At 36.5% G+C, this 26,479-nt stretch overlaps 1 protein-coding gene across 1 annotated transcript; it reads left to right on the top strand.

Moving 5' to 3' along the window:
* Positions 1–1,016: 1,016 nt before the first annotated feature.
* On the top strand, positions 1,017–26,335 carry LOC113239347 (chromatin-remodeling ATPase INO80). The gene is made up of 26 exons (XM_026476305.1): positions 1,017–1,328; positions 2,159–2,253; positions 3,618–3,813; positions 4,364–4,501; positions 5,776–5,966; positions 8,310–8,523; positions 9,140–9,319; positions 10,815–11,070; positions 13,182–13,328; positions 13,761–13,901; positions 14,410–14,531; positions 14,615–14,934; positions 15,178–15,428; positions 16,278–16,381; positions 16,644–16,799; positions 19,133–19,292; positions 19,994–20,121; positions 21,154–21,243; positions 21,378–21,455; positions 22,520–22,678; positions 23,481–23,583; positions 23,658–23,731; positions 23,980–24,133; positions 24,680–24,838; positions 25,139–25,380; positions 25,780–26,335. Exons 1-25 carry the CDS (start codon positions 1,128–1,130, stop codon positions 25,324–25,326), a joined length of 4,005 nt encoding a protein of 1,334 aa, XP_026332090.1. The 5' UTR covers positions 1,017–1,127; the 3' UTR covers positions 25,327–25,380; positions 25,780–26,335.
* The last annotated feature ends 144 nt before the right edge of the window (positions 26,336–26,479 follow it).

Genomic DNA, 26,479 nt, shown 5'->3' with positions numbered 1-26,479 from the left:
TAGGTTATCGGGAACTGGAGAGATATCGTTTTTCGGCATCGGGAAGCGAGCGTACCTTACAGCTCCGCCACCAATGAGGAGATTTGATAGTGGACTTAGAGTCGACGGCTAATCGGTGGCAACCGCTAGTTGTACTTCAGTACCTATCTGGAAAATAGGGAGGGTACTGTACGTGCACCCGGGGCGGCTCAACCGAGGCACTAACCTCTCGAGAACCGGATAAAGTCAAGTGACAGAGATCTGTGATAACCCTGTACACTGGCTGATCTGGGGTTAGAACCTGATCGTGGAAAGTCCCTGTGCTTGCCCAGGTTATAGTGCCCTTCTCGTATTCCCTAAGGACCAGTGGGAGGGTTCCTATAATCAAAAGTAATCTAGAAAGATATAGGGCGCTGTTCCCCATGGGGCTCACATTCTGGCAAAATTATTGTAACATTCTCTCAAAAAAATTAATAATGAAAGTGAGCAAACTTCTTCACTTCACACTTGCCATTTGCACACTGTTCACCAATTGTTAAGTTTTCACTGGCAAGTGGTGCAACTTTATGTTTTACTCATTATGACAATGAAAACGAACATAGTTGACCAAATTGTGATGTTGGTCTACAAAAACGAGTAAATTAAGAAAAGGCATGTGCAAAGACTATGATTTATGGGTCGCTTATTAGATGGTCCCCTAGATAAATCATAGTCAATGCTGGAATATAAATAAGTAGTAAAGAGAAAAGAATGCATCTTATGCAAAATACCTCGACTAAATATATCAACTGAACCACAAAGTATTTTGTGTGAAATGAGATATATTTAGGTTTCAGTTATATTTATAGTATGATAGCACATACATACATCATTATAAAGTGCTAAACAGCATTTTTATTAAAATATTAGTAGAAGTTACTAATATTTTAATGCCTAACACATTTCCAATTTCTATAATAGAATTATGTACACAATGGCATGTTAACTGCCTGTTAAGATATGTATAGAAAATTGGAAGAGGCTTCCAATCAGCCCTACTTAGACACAGAAATCAAAGTAGCTGTGTGAAAACATAATACCATGAATTTATGTAGAAAAGTAAAAACCATCGACTTAAAATATGGTGTTTCTAACAGAATTCGCGTTACATGTATTATGGAGCTGGCCTATTATCAACATTGGACAGATATCCAGAGCGTAAAATTAGTCGGCCTGTTCCACCCCCTCCACCTGCTAGAGGAAGAAGAGGCAGGCCTTCAGACAGAGGCGGGTCAACAAGGGGTGTTGCCAAAGCCAGGCGAGGTAGAACCAAAGATACTCGTGTTCCTGCTACTGAAACAAATGACTTGGTAAGTTAGAAATTAGACTTTTATTGAAGATTGGGGTTTTTTAAACACTCTCAGACTCTCTTTATGCAGATTGGTAAAACAACAGATGGGGTGTTGTAACGGGTGTAACAAAGACATAGTAATTGTAGTAGCTTAAAGAAATGGGTATCTATCATTATTTTTAATCATAATTTTCAAAAATCTATATCTAAAAATAACTAGACATAGAGTTTCAATTCAAAATATAGCCAGAAACCTTAATTTTCAAGATTTTTGCTTAACATTTAGGTGTGATAGTCAATGTTTTATTTCATACATTGTATTGAGTCAGTATTTATATGCTTATGCAGCAATTTGTAACATTATAGTTTTTTTCAGCCAACTATTATAAATATATGTTATTCATATTATTATATTTTATTAATATACACAGTATAATACACATATAATGCTAGTATGTTGTGTCTCAATTTACGAAGAATTTGCGATTATGCATTTTAAGCTACTTTCGTGAAATTGTAAACATTTTTGAAGGACCTAATGTACTTCTATATCACATTATATCATCACACCACTCAGTGGAGCTTAGGAATACAAATAAATATTTCTGAATACTCATTTTTAATCGATCTGTTTAAGATTATGCTTGTTAGTTGGAAGAATAAACATTCCGACTATACATACAACAAACTAGATACAATAGATAGATGGTATACACGAAAGTAAAATTTTCACGCTTGTGGTGCTCAGACAAGGGATTTCTACTGGACAGAGATACAAAGAGATTTCATTCATTAGTGACATCATGGACGATTGTAAATAAAATATATTTCATGCATAAATTCTTTCAGGTGGACGGGATCATTGACTGGGAAGAACAGCTTCGTAATCTCAGAGATGACAAAGATGATGATGATTTCGCTATTGTGGAGAAACCAGGAGTCAGGTAATAAATATTATAGATATTAATAACACAAACATGCAAATCATTAACACACACGACAAAATCATTGACGACCTCCGATGTCGAGTGGCTTGCACCCCGGTTTTCATGGTGGCGCCATGTCCGAGGTCCCGGTTTCGATCCCTGGCCAGGTCAACAATGTAGAAAAACTAACTTAAAAAAAGTTACTTTATGTTTAAAAAAAGTTAATGTAAGATTATTTCATTATGTACTTGGATCACTGAATAACATTCTATATATGAATATTTTATGACACTGAATGTTTTGTAACAACAATATTGTGACCTTATCTGGTATTATGTACGTCTAACAGCAGAGAAATTTAATCTAAACCATGATTGGGGCATGATTGATAAGATTGTCAGGATTCTTATTGATTGACTTAAGTTTTTACTCGAACAAAATAGGGTTAAATATATATTTTTTTCGTGTATAAATTAAAAGACAATAAGATTTTTTTCGCTATTGTTCAAAAACTATTATTAGGACTGTCTAATAATAGTTTATGAACAGCTTTTAAAATAGTATTTTGGGATTTACATTTATGAAACTTACAACCACAAAACGCATATTCAGCAAGTAGATTCGATAACGACAATCACCTGGGGGTCTATTCCCATTCTCTGTCCGAAATCCATCCGAAACAAGTATTGTCAAATAAGCAATACTCGACCAAAACAAGATAAATGTCAAGTATGAATGAGCAAAATCACGACGATGCAGCTCAGTCTGGTGTGCATGCAAACCGCCGACCTGACCTTATCCATCCTTATTGATCAAAAACTGACTTTTTACTTTTATTATTAATTATAATTTACACTATTTAATATTAAATCAATTTATTATTTCTATTTTATTATTCTTCATAAAATATTATGATAAAATATAAAAGTAATAGTATTACAGCAATAAATTATTGTTAATGACACTTGCTTAAAAGTATTTGTGTTTGTATACAGAATATGGCAGCCTAAAACTTTGTAGCCCCAAAACATTACCAACAGGTTCGTCCCGTCACTTGATGTTATAAAAAAAACTTTATTAAATAGGGTGTTTAATATAATATTGCTCGTACACACTCCAGCACATCAAGCTACACATAGACGTATTTTGTGCCGTTGCATTGGAGGCGATTTTCGAACAAAAATGTGTGGTCTGCTGTGCCGTTGTCCGTACATGCCCACAATTTAAAAACATTATAAAACATCTTGCATTATTTCTTAAATCCTTTCACGTTTCCACTATTCTTAAAAATAAAATATTTTTTGTAATGGCATCATCATCACCTTTGTCTTCGATTCCATCTCGGAGTATAGATATTGTCATGTGTTAATTTGTAATTTCAGAGGTAGGAAGAAACTTTCCACATTAAAAAGCCCAGAAGCGTTGACCGCTCGTAGAAGACGACATTGGCAGTTGCTAGTCAAAAAAGAATTGGGAAAAGTGCAAAGAGCGAGGACGTCCACACACAGAGAGGTGACATTACAACGAAAGAGATTTGCTACCTTGTGCTGTAAGCACTGGCGACAAATTGCTATGCAGGTAAAAATGATATAGTTTACATTTTTATATACTACTTATATGTAATAATTTTCCCTCAGGGACTGGGTGCTCCTACTAGTAGAAACACGAGAACTAATATGTCCTTATGCTCCTACTGGTAGGATCAAAAGGATAAATATGTTTTCGTGCTCCTACTAATGTACTGTCACCTATGTTTATATTGTAGTACTCGTATGTATGTTATCAATTCTCTAAGGTTTGCCATTTATGATGTTTAAAACTATAAGCTAGCGCAAAGTCACGATTTCAAGTGTAATTTTCTCCTTACCTATGAAGTAAACATTATTTTGACTTTTTTATTTTTTATTCTAGTTCAGTGTACTTGTTAGATATGATGTCACGATATAAGCATAAGGATATTGAGTGCTCCTACCACTGGTAGGATTAAGAGAATACGGCCACCTTGGTACCTTAGACACCTTACCTAAGACAACTCAACTGTCCATGCTAATACATTTGGCAGGGTAGCTTCTAGATCTCAAGCCTCCTACTTACACGTTATTAATATACGTTATCTGTAAACTTTCAGTCTCAAAAGAACATGAAGGAGACAGTGTGGCGGTGCAAACGGTTGAGCCGTGAAATGCAAGCTTATTGGCGACGGTACGATCGAGCTGAAAGAGAAACGCGCCGACGTATGGAGAAAGAAGCTGAGGAGCAACGGAAGGTAGGAGTAAAGCTGCTCACACAACTTTGCCGTTTGATCCTCTGTTAGTGAGAGTGCCATCTGTTACTATAAATATGTAAATTAATAATGTGCCAGACAACCATACCAAATGCCTGGTCTCAAATTATGGAATTCCCTGCGCCATGAGTACCAGAGCAATGGAATTCACTCCTGGGTACTTCCCAGAACAACCCAAATTAGATTCAATTAGGTCCTAGCCACCAAGGTCATCGAATCAACGTCAAATTATTAAAAAGAATATTGGCTGTAACATTTAGAGTGGTTACTCACGGCGACTTTCAAAACGCGCGGTTGCATCGCTACACTTGCGATTTAAAGGCAATTGCATTGATGCAAACGCGCGACTGCATCAGGCTAAATTATATTACACTTAATATAATATTAGTAAACAAATATAATCTACATTTACTTAGTTTTAAAAATAAGTATCTGAATTTTATTTTGAATGCGCATTTGTATTATTTTTTGGCCCAATATATAACTATGAAAGTTAATTTATACAAATCATGTCATCATGTCATTTCATTTTATTATTTATATTTAATATACATAAAGAATAATCCATCTTGATGTCATAAGAAGTACTACTTTTTATTGCTGCTATTAAATCTGCCGTCAGTTAACTAAAACTGAGAGACAAAATATTTTTTTTTGAGATATCATAAAAAACCGTAACCCAGTTTTCGAATATTGAAATTGTTTAATGATGTTTCAGCTATGCACCGTTAGGGTAAATTCCGATAAATCGAACACGTTAACTAATATTAACCGTTTTTAAAAGAGAATTTTGTGCTCGCTTTTTTTCTACTTAAAACGGATATTTACCATTTGCCACTTAGACGCGTTTTTGTTAGTGGTCGTAACGTCACATTATAACGAACCTTATTATTCAAGGCGAGAAAATGTTAATCATTCATTTTACTAACAAAAACATCCCAAATCTTGGGCAGAGAGTAAACAGAGTGTAAATTCTGCCACGGGGTGAATAAAACTCCTCCAACTCATACATACGTACTGGGAAGGCACAGGCACGGCAGTCGAGGTCAGAAAAATCCTTCAGTTCTTTAAAACTGTTGTTTTCTCCGAATTCTAATTACTGTTGATTATAATATATCAATTAATCGCCGCAGTGATGGTCTGCATAATGAAGCTACCCTAATAATAATAATCTTTTAGGCGAGGCGAGAGTAAAATGCATATACAATATAAATACCTATTTACTGAAGTCGTTTTCATGTATACTGTTTCCGCAGATGGATGTCGAGCTAATGGAGGCCAAACGACAGCGTCGCAAACTAAACTTCTTAATAACGCAAACTGAGTTGTATGCTCATTTCATGCAAAGAAAATTGAGTGAAGAGGGTGACACGAACGCAGATAGAATTCTCAGGCAGTTAGACGAAGACCGGGATCCTCGGCTGGCTGCGATTGATAATTACGACAGGTAAAATAGGAACATACGAGATATGCTAATGTTATTTTACACTATTCAAATCATACTGTTCTAGAAATTTCTAATCAAACACGTGTTCAACACACCTATTTTTTTTTATTCGGTTCACAAAACTGGATACAACTCTTAAATCAAATACAACAGATTGGTTAACACTATAAGGCGAGAAGAGTGTGTCCTTCTAGATGTGAACACAGCGTTTCGCATTTAAAACAAAGTGTTTAAACAAAATTATAGTAAATTAAGATTTACATATCTGCTATTTATGAAATAGGAAACAGATAACTAAAATTCATCGCGCAGTCACTCTATAATACATTTTCTTATTGAGTTTCTAGCTGAGACCACAGAACAAGAGAACATGTCAAAATCATATCTGATAGCATTATAATAAGAACACATGCGATACACTGGACTGTGTTGACCAAGGTTGGTTCTGCAAGTAGGGAGTGCGAAAGTTTTACGATTGATTAGGCGACTTCCGGGACGAGGTACAGATAGATACAAGCACTCGAATATATCAGGAGCGTCGATGACACCATGAATAATCTTGAATAAAAAGATCAGGTCAAGCGATTTTCGGCGTTTCTGCAATGAGGAAATATTAAAACAAAAGAGACGTGACTCATGAAAATAACTGCTTACATTTAAAATTATTATACGTTAGATGATAGAGGAAACGTTTTTGTACACGTTCAATCCTATCTGAATGAACCTGGTAACCTGGGTTCCAGACAGTGGAACAGTATTCTAATATGCTACGTATTAAACTGTTATAAATTAAAATAGATATTGCTGGTTCTTTAAAAATTTTCATTTGTCTAGATACAAAACCCGTTAACCTTGAAGCTTTACCTATAATAGAGTCATAATGATTTCTAAAACTTAGGGTGGCATCTAGGACAACATCCAAATCCCGAACACTGGTAACCTCCGTTAAGGGCGTATGGTCGATAACATAAGTGACAATTGATGGTTTTTGACGCCTAGTAAATTTGATGTGGTAACATTTATTTGTATTTAGGACCATTCTGTTATCACAACACCATCTATGCACTCTGTTAAGATCATCTTGAAGCAGCTGGGCGTCATTGGGCGAGTTGACAGCTCTGTATAGCTTTAAATCGTCAGCATACATTTTAAATTTCGAACTCAATGAAAAAGCAATATCGTTAACGAACATTAGGAAAAATAGTGGACCCAGATGAGAGCCCTGTGGCACACCGGATGGCACCAAACGCAGTTCAGATTTAAAACCAGAAACTGCCACCAACTGAGATCTATTGCGTATGTAAGATTCACACCATCTTAGTAGCGATCCGTGAATTCCCATCTGTTCCATCTTGTACAGAAGAATATCATGATGCACCAGATCAAACTTGTCAAAATTGTGGATTTTTAAATTGTTAATTTCCTTTTGTGTGACGGAATGCTGTCAAAATAAAATACTTATCGAGTTCTTAGGTTTTCGCGATTGTTATATATAGGAAATGAAACTATTTTCCGGATTTAAATCGCGTATATTTGTTTTTTCAAACAAACCTTTGGTTTGTTATATGTTTGTTATAATAAAATATTTGTTTAATTATTTCCTAAAAGTTTCATGAAATAGCTTAAAGGAAAATGACTTGATTCCATTGATTATATGGCCATCACTTCGACGTAACACGTTAATAAAATTATTACACTGTAGAAATAAATGATTAATTTAAAAACTTAGTGAGTTGATCTAAATACTAAAAGAAAAAAATACTTTTTGTTTCACGTAGGACAAAGTTGAGCGCAACAATAATATATGGATAATTTTACTTTGACGCATTCAATTTACTAATGTCTCAGTGCAGGTTATTAAATCTATATTCATCCTCATATTTAGTTTAGGCTCATTAAATCTCGACGCATAGAAATAAAATATTAGCGGTGTTCAAACTGATAGCGTACGCATTACGGATCTCTCAGTATTCCTTTAGTAATGAAACCCTAGTTTAAGTTTAATTCTTGAAGTTTTAACCGACTTCAAAAAAAGGAGGAGGTTTTCAATGCGACTGTATATTTTTGGTATATACATTTGTTACGCGATAACTCTTCTGAACCGATGTTGAAGATTCTTTTTTGTTGCAAAGACGTTAGTCGTGGTCCCTTTTAAATTTGAAAAAGTATTTCGTCTTTAATGGTGGAAAAAAGGTGTTGAACCCTGTTTCACGCACTTTCCGGTAACCAATTTCAATAAAACTTTGCAATTAGATGTAATTTCACGAACTTTTGAGGTCGGTTCTTTTAGTACTCAGTACTGAGATTATTAGATGTAATGTACCACTTATGTTATTATATTAGTGAGGCGATGAAAGCTCAAGCTTCTCGCAACGCGCGCGAAGCATTCCGCGTGGAGCGAGCTCGGACTCAACTGTTTGACGCGGCGACAGGCATCGAAGCGGCGGGGGATGGTGACCGCCGTAACGGTGATTTTGACCAGCCTGCGATATTCCAAGGCACGCTTAAAGGATACCAGCTGAAGGGCATGAATTGGCTTGCCAATCTTTATGATCAGGTATTACCAACTTTTCGATTGGGTATTGCCTTTATATCGCCTCTCTAGTCTGTATATAGATAAATATAGGGTCACGTCGCCTAAGAGTGAAACCTCCCATGTGCGTTTGCACTTCATTCGTTTTTACTGATTTTTGATGCAGAAAAACTTATAAACTTCTTGCTCAAATACATTATTAAAGTAATATAGTATTTGAAAGAGGTATAATTTAACTTATTAAAATGCTAACTACAAACATTATTGCGTTTACTACATTTTTCTACATTTTTATCTTCGTCCTGAAAAATTACTTAGAAATCACATACGACGTATTCACTCCAAGACGACGGTAAATATCTTAACACTAAACTGAATTTTTACATCTATTTGATGAAATGTGCAGTACTGAGTTAATTAAATTAATAAAAGTTATCTCCCATATGTGCATTGACGATATTTGCTATAATCCTTTAGACTGTTTTTATTTTTCGAGACCTGCTTGGAATTATGCTTTTATGCTCCGTCTGCCTTCCTTATAAATACTACATTTGCGTTATATTAAAGGGATCACAATACCTCGTAAATATCTGCACAAATCAGGATTTAGGTTTAGGACACTTGGTTGTTTATTTTCCAGGGAATTAGCGGAATCCTAGCAGATGAGATGGGCTTGGGCAAGACAGTGCAGTGCATTGCGTTTCTGTGTCACGTGGCCGAGCGGCTCGGCGTATGGGGCCCGTTCCTCGTCGTATCTCCAGCTTCTACGCTGCATAATTGGCAACAAGAAATGCAGCGCTTTGTACCCGATTTTAAAGTGGTATGTATATAGTAAGATTGAAATACATTTTATACAGACGTAGGGCTCATTCAGAGTGCAGGCGCGGGCGCGGCAGCGGCTGCGGGCTCGCGGGTGCACGGTTCTTGGCGTCTTCGCATTCACAGTGCCGAAGTGGCTACGAGTACAGACGCTAGACCAAGCACTGTGAAAGGTACGGGCGTACCGAGCCAATAGATATAACCACGTAGAGCACGCACTCGCGCCCTCGCCCGCCTCGACTCAGGCGCCGGCGGTGAACGCAACGAGCGTTTACGTGTATTTTGATTTAGACCCGCACTCGCCGCCACTCTGAATAAGGCCAAAGACATAGAACCAACACAGGACCTAGCCGATTCGGTATGCACATGCAGAAATCACTAATAACCCTTTTCTGCTGCGGCTACATAAACTTTTAGCTGTGATAGATGTGAACTTGTCTCCTTTGTCAAATGTATGTGTCTGGGTTTTCACGTCCGGGAGTTTATTTATTGAGACTTCGAATTATCTGCAGTTTAGTTTACTAATTGACTAATGTTCAGGTTAGTATTCTCTACTTAAATTTCAGTGGCAATTTTTATTATTTAAATATCCTCGAATATTATCATGAAGTATTATATTCGAGTGTGATCGAATGAAACATTATTTAATATTTCACTATAATGTATACTTATTAATGTTATAATATTTAAATAATAAAAATTGCCACCGAACTTAGATAGAGAATCATCTCGAAAATTTCCCATTCATCGCTTTCTTTGTCGCTGAGTTAAAATATAGCTGTGTGTACCTGTGCTGAACCACCGTCGTGGACTACAACCCAATATCTCTTCTTATGGACTTTGGCTTAAAGCAAAAAAAAAATGATTTGAATTTATGAAGCGCAACAAGTAGGTTATTGTACACTTGAATGCTTTGGTCATTTTAGTGTATTAAGGTCCACAGACGTATATCTAAATAGATGTCGCAAGTGTAACTACTTCGCGTGCCCAAAATAAGCTATAAACGCTATTGCTGCTGCTACGCTTCAGAACGTGTCTGGCCGTTATCGTAGTTAAACATCAGTCGAAGACGCGAATAATGCCTAATTGTGCCATTAGAAACTTTACAAACACCACAGTTGTTAGTAGACGAATTAAGGGTCGTATTCTAGAACTCTACTCAATGCTCAAGTCAGGATTTGAGCAGCCTTGAGTATGATTTCAAGCACTGGAAATACGACCCTAATGGCAAGAACTTGAGTATGATTTTCAGTGCAGACTGCAATACTCAAGTCCTGACTTGAGTATTCTGCAATACTCAAGTCCTGACTTGAGTATTGAGTAGAGTACTGGAATACGACCCTAACAGGGACGTTTCGTTGACGAGTGGCCATTAAATGTCAATTAAATACTACGTGCTCTCGATAAATTCATAGGAAAAAGGCCGTTTGTCGTTCTTATAAAAGTTGTGTTACAAAAACTTACAACATCTTCAATAATCAACATTTATGTTTTAGGTACCTTACTGGGGCAGTCCAAGCGAACGCAAAATTCTTCGTCAGTTTTGGGAGCGTAAAGACTTACATACACAGCAGGCAGCCTTCCATGTAGTCATCACCTCTTACCAGATTGTGGTGTCGGACTTAAAATACTTAAACCGTGTGTCCTGGCAATACATGATATTGGATGAAGCTCAGGCTATTAAGAGTTCCGCAAGTATGAGATGGAAGCTGCTTTTGGGATTCAGCTGCAGGAATAGGCTTTTATTATCAGGTTGGTACAGTCAACAGCACATCAAACTACTGCCGTCCGTACATTTGATTTTGGACAATGTGTTGTGATGACAAAGGTGTTTAACTAATTTACAAAATTAAGAAATTGAGCTCCTGGCATGCATGATATATTGTGAATATTTTAAACAAAAACAAAGCATCCCTAAGATCACAACAAAGAATATTGGGAAAGCACTGCCTACAAATCTGCACGCTTGGTTCGAAAGCGAATTACATATAGTTCTTAACCACGTACACTTACAATTTTTGTTAGAGATTTATATTGTTATTATATCGACATCCGCCTGTAAAATTCATGGTCTTAATATCACATAACTATCATGGTAGATAGTGCTAGTGAATAAGAGCAGAGGTTAAGTTCGATGCAACGAGTTTCGTAACCGTCATACACCATGTACAAAAAGTGTCTGCGTGTTCTTCGCCTAAGGTCGGGCGGCGCCCAGGGGCAGGTAGGCACAGTAGGGGATTTGACATGACGAATAGTACTATACATTAATGTTAACATTGAATTGAGAATGAAAACAAAGCTACCATTAGCTTAGGGATACTAAGCCGGCCACCTGCGGAATGCCTCGACAGACTTTACGACTGATCTGAAGCTAGCCTTGAGCACGTCGCGAAATATGCTTCGGCATGCCCACTAGCTTAGCGTTTATTCCTGCCGCCCGGGGCCAACCTTAAATTTGTTGCTCTCTCTATTTTCACGATTACAAAAGTAGTTAGTTCGGGCATGCTCGGCTCGATTGTGTTTTTGTGTAAGTCTGCCGTCGCCACCTTTGTGTTGTGCAGGATAAGGTTTTCAAATAGTGGAATTAATTTTAATTAAAAAAAAAATTAAAACAGTCACCCATACTCATGAGTCCTGTATGGCTAGCACAACGTCCTTATTGATTATATTTAATTTTATGTTACAGACCAATGTTCAAAATAAAACAAAAATCGTTAAAGTAACCTGTAAAATAATAGCCGATAATAGATAATTTTAAATCGGCGAATAGTTGACTGACTGAACATAACATTAAAGTTAATCTTAAAAATAACTAGAATTGTACAATTCCGACCATATCAAGAGAAAATCCTTGACCTAAAATTTGTAATAACAAGCTTAAATCTTGAAGTAAATAAATTTGACCTATTAGAACTAACGATAGACTCCACACTTCGACTGGAAAAATCACATAGAAAAACTTAAAACTAAACTATCGCAATTCACATTATGCTCTAGCTGTTCTAAAATCTAATTTTGACTTTAAAGCTGCACTGACAGCTTACTACGCATGCGCGGTACGGTGTTATGCTGTGGGGCCACATCACGGAGGCTAATGATGTTTTGATCTTGCAAAGTAAACGTAAACGTATTCTGGTTAATATAGGCCCAAGAATCAGTTGCAAATCATTTTAAATTCACACCTAGCTCTCGCCGCAACAACGTATTGGTAATTCCGCCTACTATAGAGCAGTTAAAATACATAATCTAACACCTCAGCGCATTGACTTACAATTATACCTCAGCGCATTAAAGATAAACAAAAAGACATTTTTTACTAAACTAAATATATGTTTAATTGAAAAATTTAGTATGTAGTAAATGAATTTTGTAATGATAAAGACATCGAATTATATTATTAATGACTATTTTACGATCTAGTCTATGTAAATGGAAATTCCCAATTAAGTATAATGACCTAGAATTAATGTTGAACTGTTCGTACCTATTTCTTTTAATCTTTAAACCATGTGTTACTTAATGTATTATTAGTAATATGAGGGTAGTATTCCAGAACTCTATTCAATGCTCAAGTAAGGATTTGAGCAGACTTGAGTGTGATTTCAAGCACTGGAAATACGACCCTAATGGCAAGGACTTGAGTATGATTTTCAGTGCTCACCGCAATACTCAAGTCCTGACTTGAGTATTGAGTAGAGTTCTGGAATACGACCCTAAATATTATAAATTCAAATGTTAAATTGCAATGTCACAGTAGGGTTCATGTACTATTATTGTGATAGTTATTAAGATCAATTTTACACAAATTGTACATGCAGCAATAATGAATAAATGAAAGTTGAAGTTTCGAAATTCCTTCCCAGGTACCCCAATACAAAACAGCATGGCAGAGCTTTGGGCACTGCTGCACTTCATAATGCCCACATTGTTTGACTCGCATGAGGAGTTCAACGAATGGTTTTCGAAGGACATCGAAAGTCATGCTGAAAACAAAAGCACAATCGACGAAAGTATGTTTTTAACGCTTACTTTCTTTTAGTTCCCTTAGTACTGTAGTGTAGAACTACCAGCAACGCAATAGTAGACCTTGCACCATGAACATTAATTGCATTCAACGAAAAAAATACAGGGTTGCCATTGTATTTTCGAAAATCGAAGTTCGAAAGATTTTCTTGGTCATATGCAAGGGAAATTTAATGATATAATGTACACCGACACTAAATTGTGGTTACTACATAAATAAAATATTTCCACTTGGCTCTTCTATAAGTTTAACAATGTTGGACGCTGCCCATTACAATCGGGCAAAGTTCTAAAACATTCGGTATTTGTGAACTTTACATAGTCTCCGTGCAAAATCGGCGCTGCTTGGGCAGTGCTGATTCCATGACTTCCTAAAGACTTCCGATAAATGATTGTGTAAAATGTCTTTTTTTTTTAAGAACATTTATCAAGACTGCATATGATTTTGAAGCCTTTTATGCTGCGGCGCATCAAAAAAGACGTCGAGAATGAGCTCTCGGACAAAATAGAAATAATGGTTCACTGCCCACTCACAATACGACAGAAACTCCTCTACATAGGTAAGTTATGTTGAACCAAAGATATAATTGGCATAGATGATGAGTACGCACGTCAGTTCAAGATCTTTCTAAAGTATCATCGACACAGTATGACTAGGTTAAATATTTATTACAACACTGCGTAATGGGGAACACTCACATTCATTTGTTTTGTAATTCAGTTTCTCTTAAAAAAAATGTAGTAGCGTAGGTAGTAGTGTAGGTAGCTCTACCAGGGTTTTTTGACATGAATAATAATAATAGAATTAATAGAACTTATTTAGGACAATAAAATATGACTGGTATGATTAAACAGTTTTGTTAGCTAGCTAGTATTGTAAAAACTTATACGGATATTTTATAACTTTATAATCTTTTTTTAAAGTTAACCATATAATGATTTAGTATATAAACTCTCTCAACTTAGTAAAATTTTGCCAACCTACTTACTATAAATGTTACAAGATTGTACGTTCTATGACATTATACTATTTATTATTATTATTATTAACCATTATCCTCTACACAGCTTTGAAAAAGAAAATAAAAATTGAAGAGTTGCTGCACTACTCAGTAGGTGCCGAATCAGGTCACAATGTGGACAAGAATTTCACGTCTAATTTGATGAATTTGGTTATGCAGTTTAGAAAGGTAAGCAATTATTCAGTTAACATAATGTAATGCACGCATCTGTTGCCTTAAAATATTGAACATCTTACTATATATTTATACAGGTATGCAACCACCCTGAGCTGTTTGAAAGACGTGACGTAAGATCCCCTTTTGCAATGCAAGTTGACGACTATCATATACCAAAAGTAATTGCCGAGGACGGTATTCTAATTCGCTCTTTTCCATCCAAACGACATTTGTTGTACAACAAATTCTCTACTTTAGTGCCAGAATATGTCCATCGTAGTGCAAACCAAACTGATCCATCAGAAAGAAGTAGAAGAGGTGTTCACAAGAGTGCAAGTTGTTTTGGTTTTACGAGATTTATAGATTTGTCGCCGACTGAGTTGTACAGAGTTATGGTATGCGGTTGGTTGTGTGCGTGAGTATCTAACATTCAAATACGTTGTATTTGCTACATAAAGAAAGTATTCGGTCGTCATTGAAACTGAACGTTAAGTGATTTTTGCGTTCAAGTAGCTTCTGTAGTTTCATGTTCGTTTGTTCGTTTCGTTTCATATTTGTATTAGACCAAGCAATATTTGTACTGCCTACTCTGACCGAGGATAATAACTTTAATAACAATGGATATAAAAAATAGATATTAATTTTCCCCTAATTTCAGAATGCAACATATAGAGAAATTACTCGAAAAATACGAGAAGCTACGTCACAGGCAGTATTGGTGGGATATGAAACAAATTCTAGAATCCCCAAGGTCTCGAGTTAAAGGCAGTTATGCTCGAAAATATTATGACAAAGTAAATTGCAAAAATATGCTCTTGGTATGCCCAAATGGAGACACGCTCAAGAGGAGGAAACATGACAACTTATTGTGGAAAGACCTTTTATTCACTGACCCTTTGTGGACGGAAGGTAAGGAACTATAGTCGATTTGTGTGCTGTACATCACTTTCATTTACAAGTGATTGTGATTACGGTGGTAATCCTAAACTGACGAAAGGGTAAAAGCGAGGAGATCTGCAGCAGCGTCTCTTTGCTGTTGTAGCATCTGAGAGCGTCACACACTCTATGCCTACCACTGCGAGTGATGCGGATTTCGCACGAACTCCGTTTGACTCGCAACGGTAAACATCATAGAAGTGCTTCCACCGGAAACGAGAGTGGAGCGGACTGAGCGAGTTGAAAGAGTTACAAATGAGGTCGCAGAGTTGAGCGGGTTTCCAATACAGATTCTGTTTGAATCGCAACAGTAAATTTTGTAGTATTTCTTCCACCGCTAACGAATGAGCGAAGCGGACTCGGCCAGTTAAGATGGGTCCGCTGTGTCATTGTGTTGCGCGCTAGTTTTGAACAGACTGCGCATAGGCAAATATTAGTGCTCAAAGTGAATAGTGATTTGTAATATTTTAGTGGAAAGATAAATAAAAATAAAATTCATAGCATTTACTATGTCTTAAAACATTGAATTGATTTTTTTACACTAAACGAAAACTGAAACTGATTTTTTACTTTTCCAAGCCCGCTCGCTATCGAAGGCAAACAACTCGCTCATTTCACCCATGTCATTTCCCGCCTAGCTCACTCTGTTTAGCCCGCTGGCTATGGAAGGCAAATACTTCTTTTCAGTGAAACTTTTTCCTAGTGGAATAACAAAACTATTTTACTCTGCTCAACGTCCCGCTCATTATCCTTTCGCTATGTATGTATTAAAGTGTGTTTCTTTCACGTTAGATAATATTTAAGTTATTTGTGTCTTTATAGGTGGACCTTTCTACTCACATACTGATCATACACTCCACTATATGCCAGAGACAGTGGAGCACAGGGCCATGCGAATGCGACATATGAGGGAGGGTTCTGCTCAGGTGAATAATAATAAGTAGATTGCGTATTGAAATATAGCACATTTTATTTCTTGTTATGAAAATATTGTGTATAGATCATAGGTGTATTAAGTCAAACTCAAAAAGCGGAGTAAAATTTGCAACTAATGCGAGCATGCCATGTTGACATCACAATATTCTGTTATGAAATTTTAAAGCCCGTAACAATGCTTAGTCCCGCTGCATAGAGCTAACCGTGTGACCAACAGTTGATAATAAGTTTCAAGCAAACTGTTGTTCCCAGTTGGAGCTGTTAACTGAAATCAAGACAGAAGAAGGTGTAGTGACGCCTGTGCCATCCATAGAAGCGGAAGAGATACCTCACGTAGAACGCCCACCTATTACGTTCAATTGCATGGCCACATCCGTGCCCGCTTTCTTATACACCGCTCAGCACAAGGTAAAACTGTTTACTGACTAAAAGTGAAACTATTGTTACCCCTAACACTAGTGTGCCGTGTGCATTTAAGATAGCCTTCTATTTTGAGTTCTCTTTCTGATATTATAAGTAATTATATTTTAAATAATAATGTTAACGGCCCTATCTAACAACACTTCGTTTCCTCTAATACAATTATGTATCTATTAAGTTATTAATTGCATCCTATTGTAATTTTAGTTACTAAATACTGCCACTAAACGGCGTTGTATTAAAAATAGAAAAGTTACGAATAGTTATTTTTAATCGATTAGTAATGAATGATCGTGAACTAGTAACAAAAATAAATTGAAAAATGACTATTAATTTATTTTAGAGGAAGCCTTGATTCCGTTGTCTATGTAAGAGGTGTTCTGTGTTTAACTTGGCTACTCCTATAATACAAGAGTTATGTTGAGCTCGTGTAACAAAAGTGGGATGATCATTAGTAACTGTAATACACATGAATGTTTCATGTCCTGGTTTTGGTATTTATTTAATTTTAGAGGGTACAAACAGCTTATACTATAACATAATAGAAATTAAATAACATTGGTAAGCAAACAGTTCCTCGTCGATAGAAATTAAGTTAGCTAAAAACGCAGTGGCAAATACAAAAACAAAAAATGACAAAATATGAATAAAACACATTAACACATTGCGACTTTTGCGACCACACAGTTGATACCTAAGTTATACACCACTAACCCGTTTAATAGTATTAACGTATGGATAACACTCCTACAAATAAAATATATATATACAATCATCCATAAAACCTATTATTACATTACATTATATATAAAGAAAAAAAGAAAAAATAATGAACAACAATAACTCTTGTATTAACAAAACTGTTCGTTATCTTTCTTTACTAATAAAAAATGCATGAGATATTAAATTTCTTACTGACGCATAAATTGTGTTGAATACAGAGTCAAAGAGCAACTTGGAGTCATGAACAATTCCTAGATCCCTCATAGTAGACACTTTTGGCAGCTTTGTCCTCTTCAGGACGTAGTCATAAGGATAGTGTTTCTTTTCCGACTAAAAGTGACGACGCTGCATTTTGAGGGGTTCAGGTCTAACTCACTATCAACACATTAATCCCCGAGGCGAACAAGATTTGCCTGTAACTGTTCTGCATCGGATACATCAGCTGTTTTGGCGAAGATGTTCATACATTTATTTAATAAGAATTTGCTATCCTAGATTTCTATAATGTTTAAAGGACTACCTACACCCAACAGGGCCGTTCCCGGGACGTGGACGGGCCGTTCCAGTTTGTATGAACTGCGGACCCGTTCCGGCGCCGGCCCGGACATGGACATATGTGAATGAGTACATACAAAATATACGCAGCGATATTTTTTTGAGCCCCTTGGCGGAGCACGGCCCATCCACGTCCCGGGCACGGCTCTGATGTGTGTACATCGAGTATATAACCAGAAATAGAGACGAAATGTTATTTAATTTGTTTGAAAACTATTCTGCCAAATCATTACGGTGACAACTATGCTTCGATTGGCCAGCCCGAATTCATACAATTGACGGGTGTCGTTAATTGTTTCTCTTCAAATCGATCAGTTTATCTTGAGCTTTGCTATAATGGACGAAAATTGAAAAATTATTTAATATTTAATTAATGATGAAATGTGATTCCGTTGGTTTTGTAATTAGATGTTTTGCTGTTTTTCCCATACCACCGAATGGAATAGCCCCCCCTTGTTTAGAGTGTTAGCTTTATTACAATAAATACAGAATATTTTTGGAACATACGGAGACGTACACACAGGTCAGTTATGGGCGCTGCTATTTCAGCTTTCCAATTTGTGATTTCAGCGCAAACGAGAGTTGATGTTTAAAAGCGATATAAGGCCCATTTGCCTGATGAGTTGCTCTTTCGTCTCTATTTCTAGTTATATACCCGATGTGTATGTGGTTAGCCCTTTAACGTTCATTTCTTGATTCGTTTACATGCTTTATATAGCAAATAACAATACAATCACGATGCTGTTGCAGCTACCACGCTTCTGCAGTGCGTAGTTTTCAAGCTATTATGCGAAAAATTGCAGCTTCCCTGATGCGCAGAATTAGTGACAGCGGTAATAGCCGTAATAAATGTTCATGGTTCAGGGTTTTACTCATGAGCACTGGACTCGAATGCACATTAATGTATACAAAAAAAGGATACTGATTTGTAATTCTTACCCTATTTTAAGTGTACTGTGTAACCCTTAAGACGGATGTTCGATTTTTTTTTATTGAATTGAATTAATAGTAAGCACATTGTATTTGTGACATCAACATTGCAGGTGTGCTCGCCGTCGAGGCAACCGTTCGCTGTGTCGCGAAACTTCGCCTATCACGTGATTCGGCATCAACACGGTGAATGTCGAGAGGGGTCAGAAATGTTGACGAGACTTGTCGCCGCTGCTAGACCACCTTTCGGTTGGGCCTCTGTCCAAGTGCCAGGTATTAATGACAATTTACGTTTTATGTTTATTTATAAAGGAATATGTTTGACATTTCAATTGTATAATTTGTCTGCATCCGTGGCGAAACGCTTACCAAGCTGGTCTGCCACGCAGAGGTCCCGGATTAGATTCCCGGGACGTGAGAAACATTTGTATGCTCTACATTTATTTCTCTCGTGATTTTGGGTGTTCTTTGTGGCTGTGTATGTGTGTCCATGACAGCCGCGAGACAGGGTTTCGCTAGTGCGGGGCTATTTGTGTGCGTTATTTGAAGAAAAAAAAAACGGAATAAATGTATATTTAAACAACATCACATACATGTTGCTCTGATCCCAAAGTGAGTAAGCACTTGTGTTATGGTAATCGGAAACAAGGACGGTACTACAAACACACAGACCCGAGCAATATACAAAATTTCATTTTTCTACCCTGCCGGGGATCGAACCCGGGACCTCAGAGATGGCGACACCATGAAAACCAGTGTGTAAGTCATATATTAATAGCTATTAAATTAATCTCTTGTATTTTTTTATTCATTGTAGTACACCTTATTATTGTAAATTTTCCAATTCCGTATTTTCGACGTAATTGTAATTATGTATTTATTTAATTATTTATTCATAGCTAGGAGTTAAGAAACCATATTATATGTAGTACTAATCATTGCACTGTGGGCTAACTAAATAATATTAAATACAGACAAAAACCAGTTGGTGAGCGATGCCGGAAAACTTACTGTTTTGGATTCGCTATTGAAGAGACTGAAAGAGCGCGGACATAGAGTACTTATTTACAGCCAGATGACTAAGATGATCGATTTGCTAGAGGTAAGTCTCCAAATTAGATAGATGAAATTTCTATAGAGTAAGTCATCATTCAGTTGAATAAGCAAGCGATTTTAATTACTTGAATAAGTCGTGTGGACTTTAAATTTCATTCGTTACAGTTCATCTACTTATAATAATGTTTATCTACACACATGTCATACAACGTCTATGATGTGTTCAAAAACCGCAAATTACGGCCAGCATAAGATAAACTTTTTTGTTAGAACAAACTTCTCTGTGAAAAAGTTATTCTTGCTTTAATAATAATATCAAATTGATTTTATTATTACATTAAAATTTCGAACATCTCTGAAAAACAAAAGTTTCGAACATCTCTGAAAAACAAAACAATTTGATTCGACCTCAATTCTAATATCAGTCGAGATGAAGTATTATTCGAAATGAAATGTTCAATAGCAAACAGTTTTGACAATTCGATATCGAAAAGTTGGGGCTGACTCTAGTATGTGTATGAATTTAAAAAAAAACTATGGTTGTGTGACACGCGTGAGAAAAGTTTTTATTTTCCGCCATTTCGCCAGTCGTAACATGCGTTTCGTGATCACATCATTAGAGCCTATAATCATTGACTTACAATTATATGGACGTCGGGTCCGCGCTAAAAAGTGTCCGCACTTGTAAGGCGCTAAAATCGTATACAGAGCGCGACACTCCGCTTTAGTCTTCATTTGTTCTACGGACAGCGCGATACTGCGATGACATAACAATTTAAATTTCGAATAGGATGACTTGGGACATTTTTTTCGTGATTTTTGTATTAGACCCGTCGTCCATTTATTTGTAAGTCAATGCCTATAATATTATGTGTATAGATAAAGCAGTGTACGTAACTGTACATAATTAGGCATTAAAACATTCGTGATGTTTTTATGAAACTCGCCTGTCACTCGTAACCCACACTCGTATTTGACTGCCTTTCATAATTTAACAGTCACATAAACTACTATTAAATGAATGAATTTGAAATGGTTGTACTTCGCTTTCTCAATAAAAATTTGTATTTTAATACAGGAATACATGTGGCATCGAAAACACAAATATATGAGATTAGATGGTTCGAGCAAGATTTCAGCACGACGTGACATGGTGGCGGATTTCCAGGTACCGAGCATAATTACGTGTGGAATAGAATTTCATGAGTAAAGTTTTAGTTTTCAATCAATTTATCATGTATGTTTACCCATATCTCTCTGTCAGAATATAGATCATGCTTATGGACGTATGTTTTTTGATAGGCCCGTGCCGACATATTTGTGTTCCTGTTGTCAACTCGAGCTGGTGGTTTGGGCATCAATCTTACTGCCGCCGACACTGTAAGTTATTTTCTAAATTAATTCTGTGACACTTGTGAAAAGGGGTACAAATAAAAAACCCAATTTTACAAGGAGACGCGAAGAACAGTTAAAGCTTAATATGATATTAAGCGTTAAGTGGATTTCGCATTTCCTTGTAAAGTTGACTCTTTTAACTTCTACCCCTTTTCACTAGGGTCACAGAATTAAGGTCCACATACCGATACTGGCTTCAAATATTCCAATTTGCATTGTGTCTTCGATGACTTATGACTATGTTCAGAATTATTAGGGTCTACCATCGAGATGTGTTATTTAATAATTAAAGAATGGAGATATGACGTAACAAACTTATAGACACTAATATTGAGCAGCTAACAATTGGTAAAAAGCTTTTTTATTTTTCTACAAGACTCTTATGTATTGAATAGAACTTTGCACCATATATTAATTTCAGGATCCTAATAAGTTCATTATTATTTTAATTCAAGATGACCCTATTACATTGACTGTGAGATTCCATTACCTGCGAGTGCACGAGGTTTTATCAGTAATGTTATACAATATTAAAGAAATGAATAAAAAAATTTGTACTCATGTGCTCTTAAGCTTCATTGCAGAGCTTTAAAAATAAATGCTGCCATTCTTCATCTTGTCGTATCTGTAATACTTGTCATTGTAGTGAAGAATTTCGTTGCCTTACTTTCTAAAACTCGTATCTTAAAGCACAAAGTTACTAAAATGCAAAAAATAGATTGTGTATACAAATTTTGCAGGCTGATTTCACATCACATTTTGTTCGTATTCACACACTTGGTTTTACCTATTCTTAAAGTAATGCATCGAAATTAACACCGTTGATAAGAAATTTAAAATAAATGGAAACTTGACATGACCTGAATAATCACTCTTTATAAGATACGAGTTTGCGAAAGTGAGGCATCGATTTGCCAATCGGCGTAAGGTACTCTCCGATTTTTGCCAAGGGTGCGGTACAGGACAGGAATGGTATGTCGTGCGGGTAGACTCCTTTTCATACATCCTATACCCTGACATGATGATGTGGAGATGTTGTATTACAACAGGTGATATTCTACGACTCTGACTGGAATCCAACAGTGGACCAGCAAGCGATGGATCGCGCACACAGATTAGGTCAGACCAAACAAGTGACTGTTTACCGGCTCATCTGCAAGGGCACCATCGAAGAACGGATTATGCAGCGAGCTAGGGAGAAGAGTGAGGTATGAATGAACTGTATGTGTTCGGGGTAGTGGTGATTGTTGTTGTTGATCGTGGAAACACGGTTTAAATTTATAAAAATTAAGTTATGTTAAATGTTAAGTAATGTTATGAATGCACCCGATCGTTTTACGTATTTTATTAGCTATGTATCTCATGAACAAAGAATAAAGAACTTCGTGAGTAGTGCATAATTTGAGTGTGAGATTGTGATGAATAATCTTCTCTCTCTCTCTTACTCGCCATTACTGAATTTGAGAACGCTCACACCAATGTTTGATTTTTAACCGAAACTTAAAAAAAGGAGGAGGAGGTTCTCAATTCGTTTTTTTTTGTATATAACGCGATAACTCCACCATTTGTGAACCAATTTTGATGATTCTTATTTATTGGAAAGAAGGTACCTCAGATGTAGTCCCATTTAAATTTCAAGAAAATATTCCACCTCTAAGGGTGGTAAATTATGGAATGAATGACTTGAGGTCGATTTTTTTAACCGGAGTAGGTTATGTAGTCTAGAGTTATGATTTCACATCATCCGAGTAGTTGTAAATTTTTCGAACATTGAAGCCGGAAATAATGTCCTGCCTGTAACAGTATTTTTTACAAGATATGTCAAAAAGCTTTTAAGTCGACTTGTGTTATAAATGCCAAAGGTTGCTTGTATAGTTGATTGTTATTCAGTCACATAACAACGGAAATAATTTAAATAAAATTGTAGATAGTTTGTCATGAATCAGCATATGATGCATTTTACTTTGTCTCTGCTAGTTAAATGTGATGATAATATGAAGGTTGTTGTAGATCCAAAGGATGGTGATCAGTGGCGGCAACTTCAAGCCGGACACATTGAAACCGAAAGAAGTAGTATCATTACTCCTTGATGACGAAGAAATTGAACAAAAATGTAAGTGATTCAAACATGTACCTGTAAAATAGTGGTAATTCATGGCTTTATTTACTTATTCCAAAACTTAACAGATCGCCAGAAATCTGAAGAGAAGAAGAAAATGGAAGAAATGGAGCGAAAACGAAAACTAGGTTTACTCCCACAAGTGAGTAGAATTCTCTGATATCTTCAGTTTTATATTTTCTGTATTTCTATCGTTGTACCTTTATACCTGGATTTCGCTAAAAGTCGTTGTGCCTAAATAAAATGAACCTAGGTGGTTTTAGAGATGGACTATAAATACTAAAAAAATGTGTGTGACGAAATGTACGCTTAAATGCACCAATGTCTTGTGTGTCCATCTGTCTGTTCGTTTTATAGTTTGACAAATATTAACAAGTGTTGGAATCGCAGCAGCAGCCGCCAGCAGCCGCCTCGCCGACGCCTGCGCCTGTCGAGATTAAGCGCGCGCGAGAATCGCTGTCGGAGCCGGGCAGCCCGCTCGATGTCGATGATTGTGAAGGAGAGCTCGTCGTTGATGCCTCACCGCGTCCTGCTAGTCCTGTTTGTGAGTATGGCTGTCAATATATTATCTTTAAACTGATTACACACTTAGAAGTTCCCCTACGCTTCGTGTGAATTGCGTGGGGATTTTCGTGAAATGATGCTTTAATATTGAGATGATATAGAGAACCATGCGCAAAAGTTTAATGACTTCCTTACACTGCGTAGTATAAACCTACCTACCTTACACAGTATGTAGTAGTATGAGCTTTTGTCTGAGATTCACTTAAGGGTTCCAGCTAGGCATTTACGTAACGAGGCATTAATTCATTTACCTGTCGCTTTGCAAAATTACAAACGTATATCGTTTATATGGCGTGCGAGCAAATTTTAACAAAGTTTCTGGTTAGGAAATGAAACTATTTTTCCGGATTTAAACTAGATTAGTTTAACACAAGCAGTGCGTACGTTAAGAAAGTGTCATGTGTGTGTGTGTACAATGTCATTTAGTTTAATTTAGTGTTGTCAATGCTGTATTTTGCTATTGTATTTTTATCAGTAGGAAAAAGTGTTTTTGCTTATAATTTCTTAATATTCACTTCGACCACAGCATACTCGCCGCCGGTGCGTACTGCATCGTCATGGGGCATGTCACGCGCAGCGCGTTCGTCGCGGGGCTCGCGGCGCGGTCGGCCGCGCGGATCGCGACATGCATTCATGCGGCGGCCCGAGCCTAAGCCCGCCGACAACGCCGTCGCCGTCGCTGCAGGTCTGTATCACATAATTCTAGCCACTTTGTATTTTCATCCTTGAATGGCTAGAATACAAAAATATTGTTATTATGAAGAAAAAGTTCTCTCCGGTCTTACATATTCAAATTTGCATAAGAGTTTTTGATCAATCAGACGTTGTTTAAGCTTCGGGCGTTTAATACTGAAACTGTAAGATACCTTGAATTATGAGCCCGGGGAGAGAAATATCAGCGTGCATTCCACTACTCCTGATGATTTGCTGTCACAACATCTTTACATCATAATTTCGTAAATATAAGTATTTTACTCCATATTAGGTGCAGCTCTCTTAGAATCTGATGCGCCACTGGAGTCTATGGATCCATTGCCTGGCGGCGCCGCGGAAGGGCGTGGACGACGCGGGCCTGGGCGACCTCGGTTGCGCGCTGCTGTACCACGCGGGCCTACACGCCGGCCCCGCCGACCCCGAGAACCTTTACTGGTACCTCTTGCGCCGCCTCCATAGGAGGAGCAATCCTCGCCATCGAGCGAGGATTCTTTCACCAAATTCCTACATGAGGTCAGTACACCGAGATGTAGCCAAAGCTAGATTTATGAACACGCTAGTGTCGATGATTAGAACGGATGCTATTGTATGTGTATAATCATTGGAAACTAAACCAATTGATAAAGAATTTTCGAGTATAATTATAACATAAACAACTTTAGCAAAAAAATATTTTAAATTGATGAAAAATAAGTTTGTTGCCCGTACACAAACCATGCGGCAATTCAGGAAATGTGTTCATGATACAGTGAAGAACTACTACTAATTGAATAACACTGTCAAGTATTTTATGAAATGATGGCGTTTCTTACTGTATTACATATACTACGTTAACTATATTATATAATTGTACCTTTTTTAAGGATAAAAATTATATTCTTATATAAACATAAATATGCTTGTTTGTTACAGATTGAAAACGTAGATGATGACTACGATTTCTTCAACTTACTGGACAGCCCACCTACATGCAATTAGATGCAGAATTTGTGTTTCTAACATTCACAAAAACAAATACTAAATGAATATGTGTAACACCCACAAAATCATGACTGAACTAATATGTGTAACACGATAAAAACAATTACTAAATGAATATGATACTAGTATAACGCTTTACTTACATACATATTATATAAAATTCGAATCATTATTTGTACACGTATAAATATATTATATACATATAATATGTGTGCATGTACAAATTAATGATTTGAATTTTAGCAAATTAGTAGCTGTGTTGACTATCACTGTTGTAATTTACAGTAGTAACACTAGTTTCAATGTTCTGCCTATTTTACCATTGTAAAGTATATATTTTCTACACTAGCAAAAATGTACTGTAATGTATATAATGTTATAGAGTCCGAACGAAAGATTTATTTATTAGTAAATAATATTTAATGTTGCAGTATTACCGTTGTTTGTAATAAATGTATAAAGATTATAGTTTTGTGTTTTTAAGGCCAACATGGTCCAGTGTGATTCTTGTAACCTAATAATAAAAATGCTTTATTCCAGAGTGACTATAATTGAGCGTCTAAAATTTGAACATTGAGATTGCAAGTATGACCAAATCAAATCTCAATTAATTTGGTCATACTTGCAAACA

The sequence above is a fragment of the Hyposmocoma kahamanoa genome, unplaced genomic scaffold (assembly GCF_003589595.1).
Source record: "Hyposmocoma kahamanoa isolate Upper Pololo Valley unplaced genomic scaffold, ASM358959v1 99879, whole genome shotgun sequence".
In the NCBI taxonomy this organism is placed as follows: domain Eukaryota; kingdom Metazoa; phylum Arthropoda; class Insecta; order Lepidoptera; family Cosmopterigidae; genus Hyposmocoma; species Hyposmocoma kahamanoa.
Note: the sequence above shows the minus strand (reverse complement) of the source record. Positions and strands in the feature narration are given on the sequence as shown.

What these genes read in the sequence shown, in the direction of transcription:
- LOC113239347 (XM_026476305.1), top strand. Translation starts at nt 1,128, where the DNA reads ATGTATTATGGAGCTGGCCTATTATCAACATTGGACAGATATCCAGAG. An exon ending in ATCTTACTGCCGCCGACACT is followed by an intron (nt 21,456 to 22,519) that starts GTAAGTTATTTT and finishes GTATTACAACAG; the next exon opens with GTGATATTCTACGACTCTGA. An exon ending in AACTAGGTTTACTCCCACAA is followed by an intron (nt 23,732 to 23,979) that starts GTGAGTAGAATT and finishes TTGGAATCGCAG; the next exon opens with CAGCAGCCGCCAGCAGCCGC.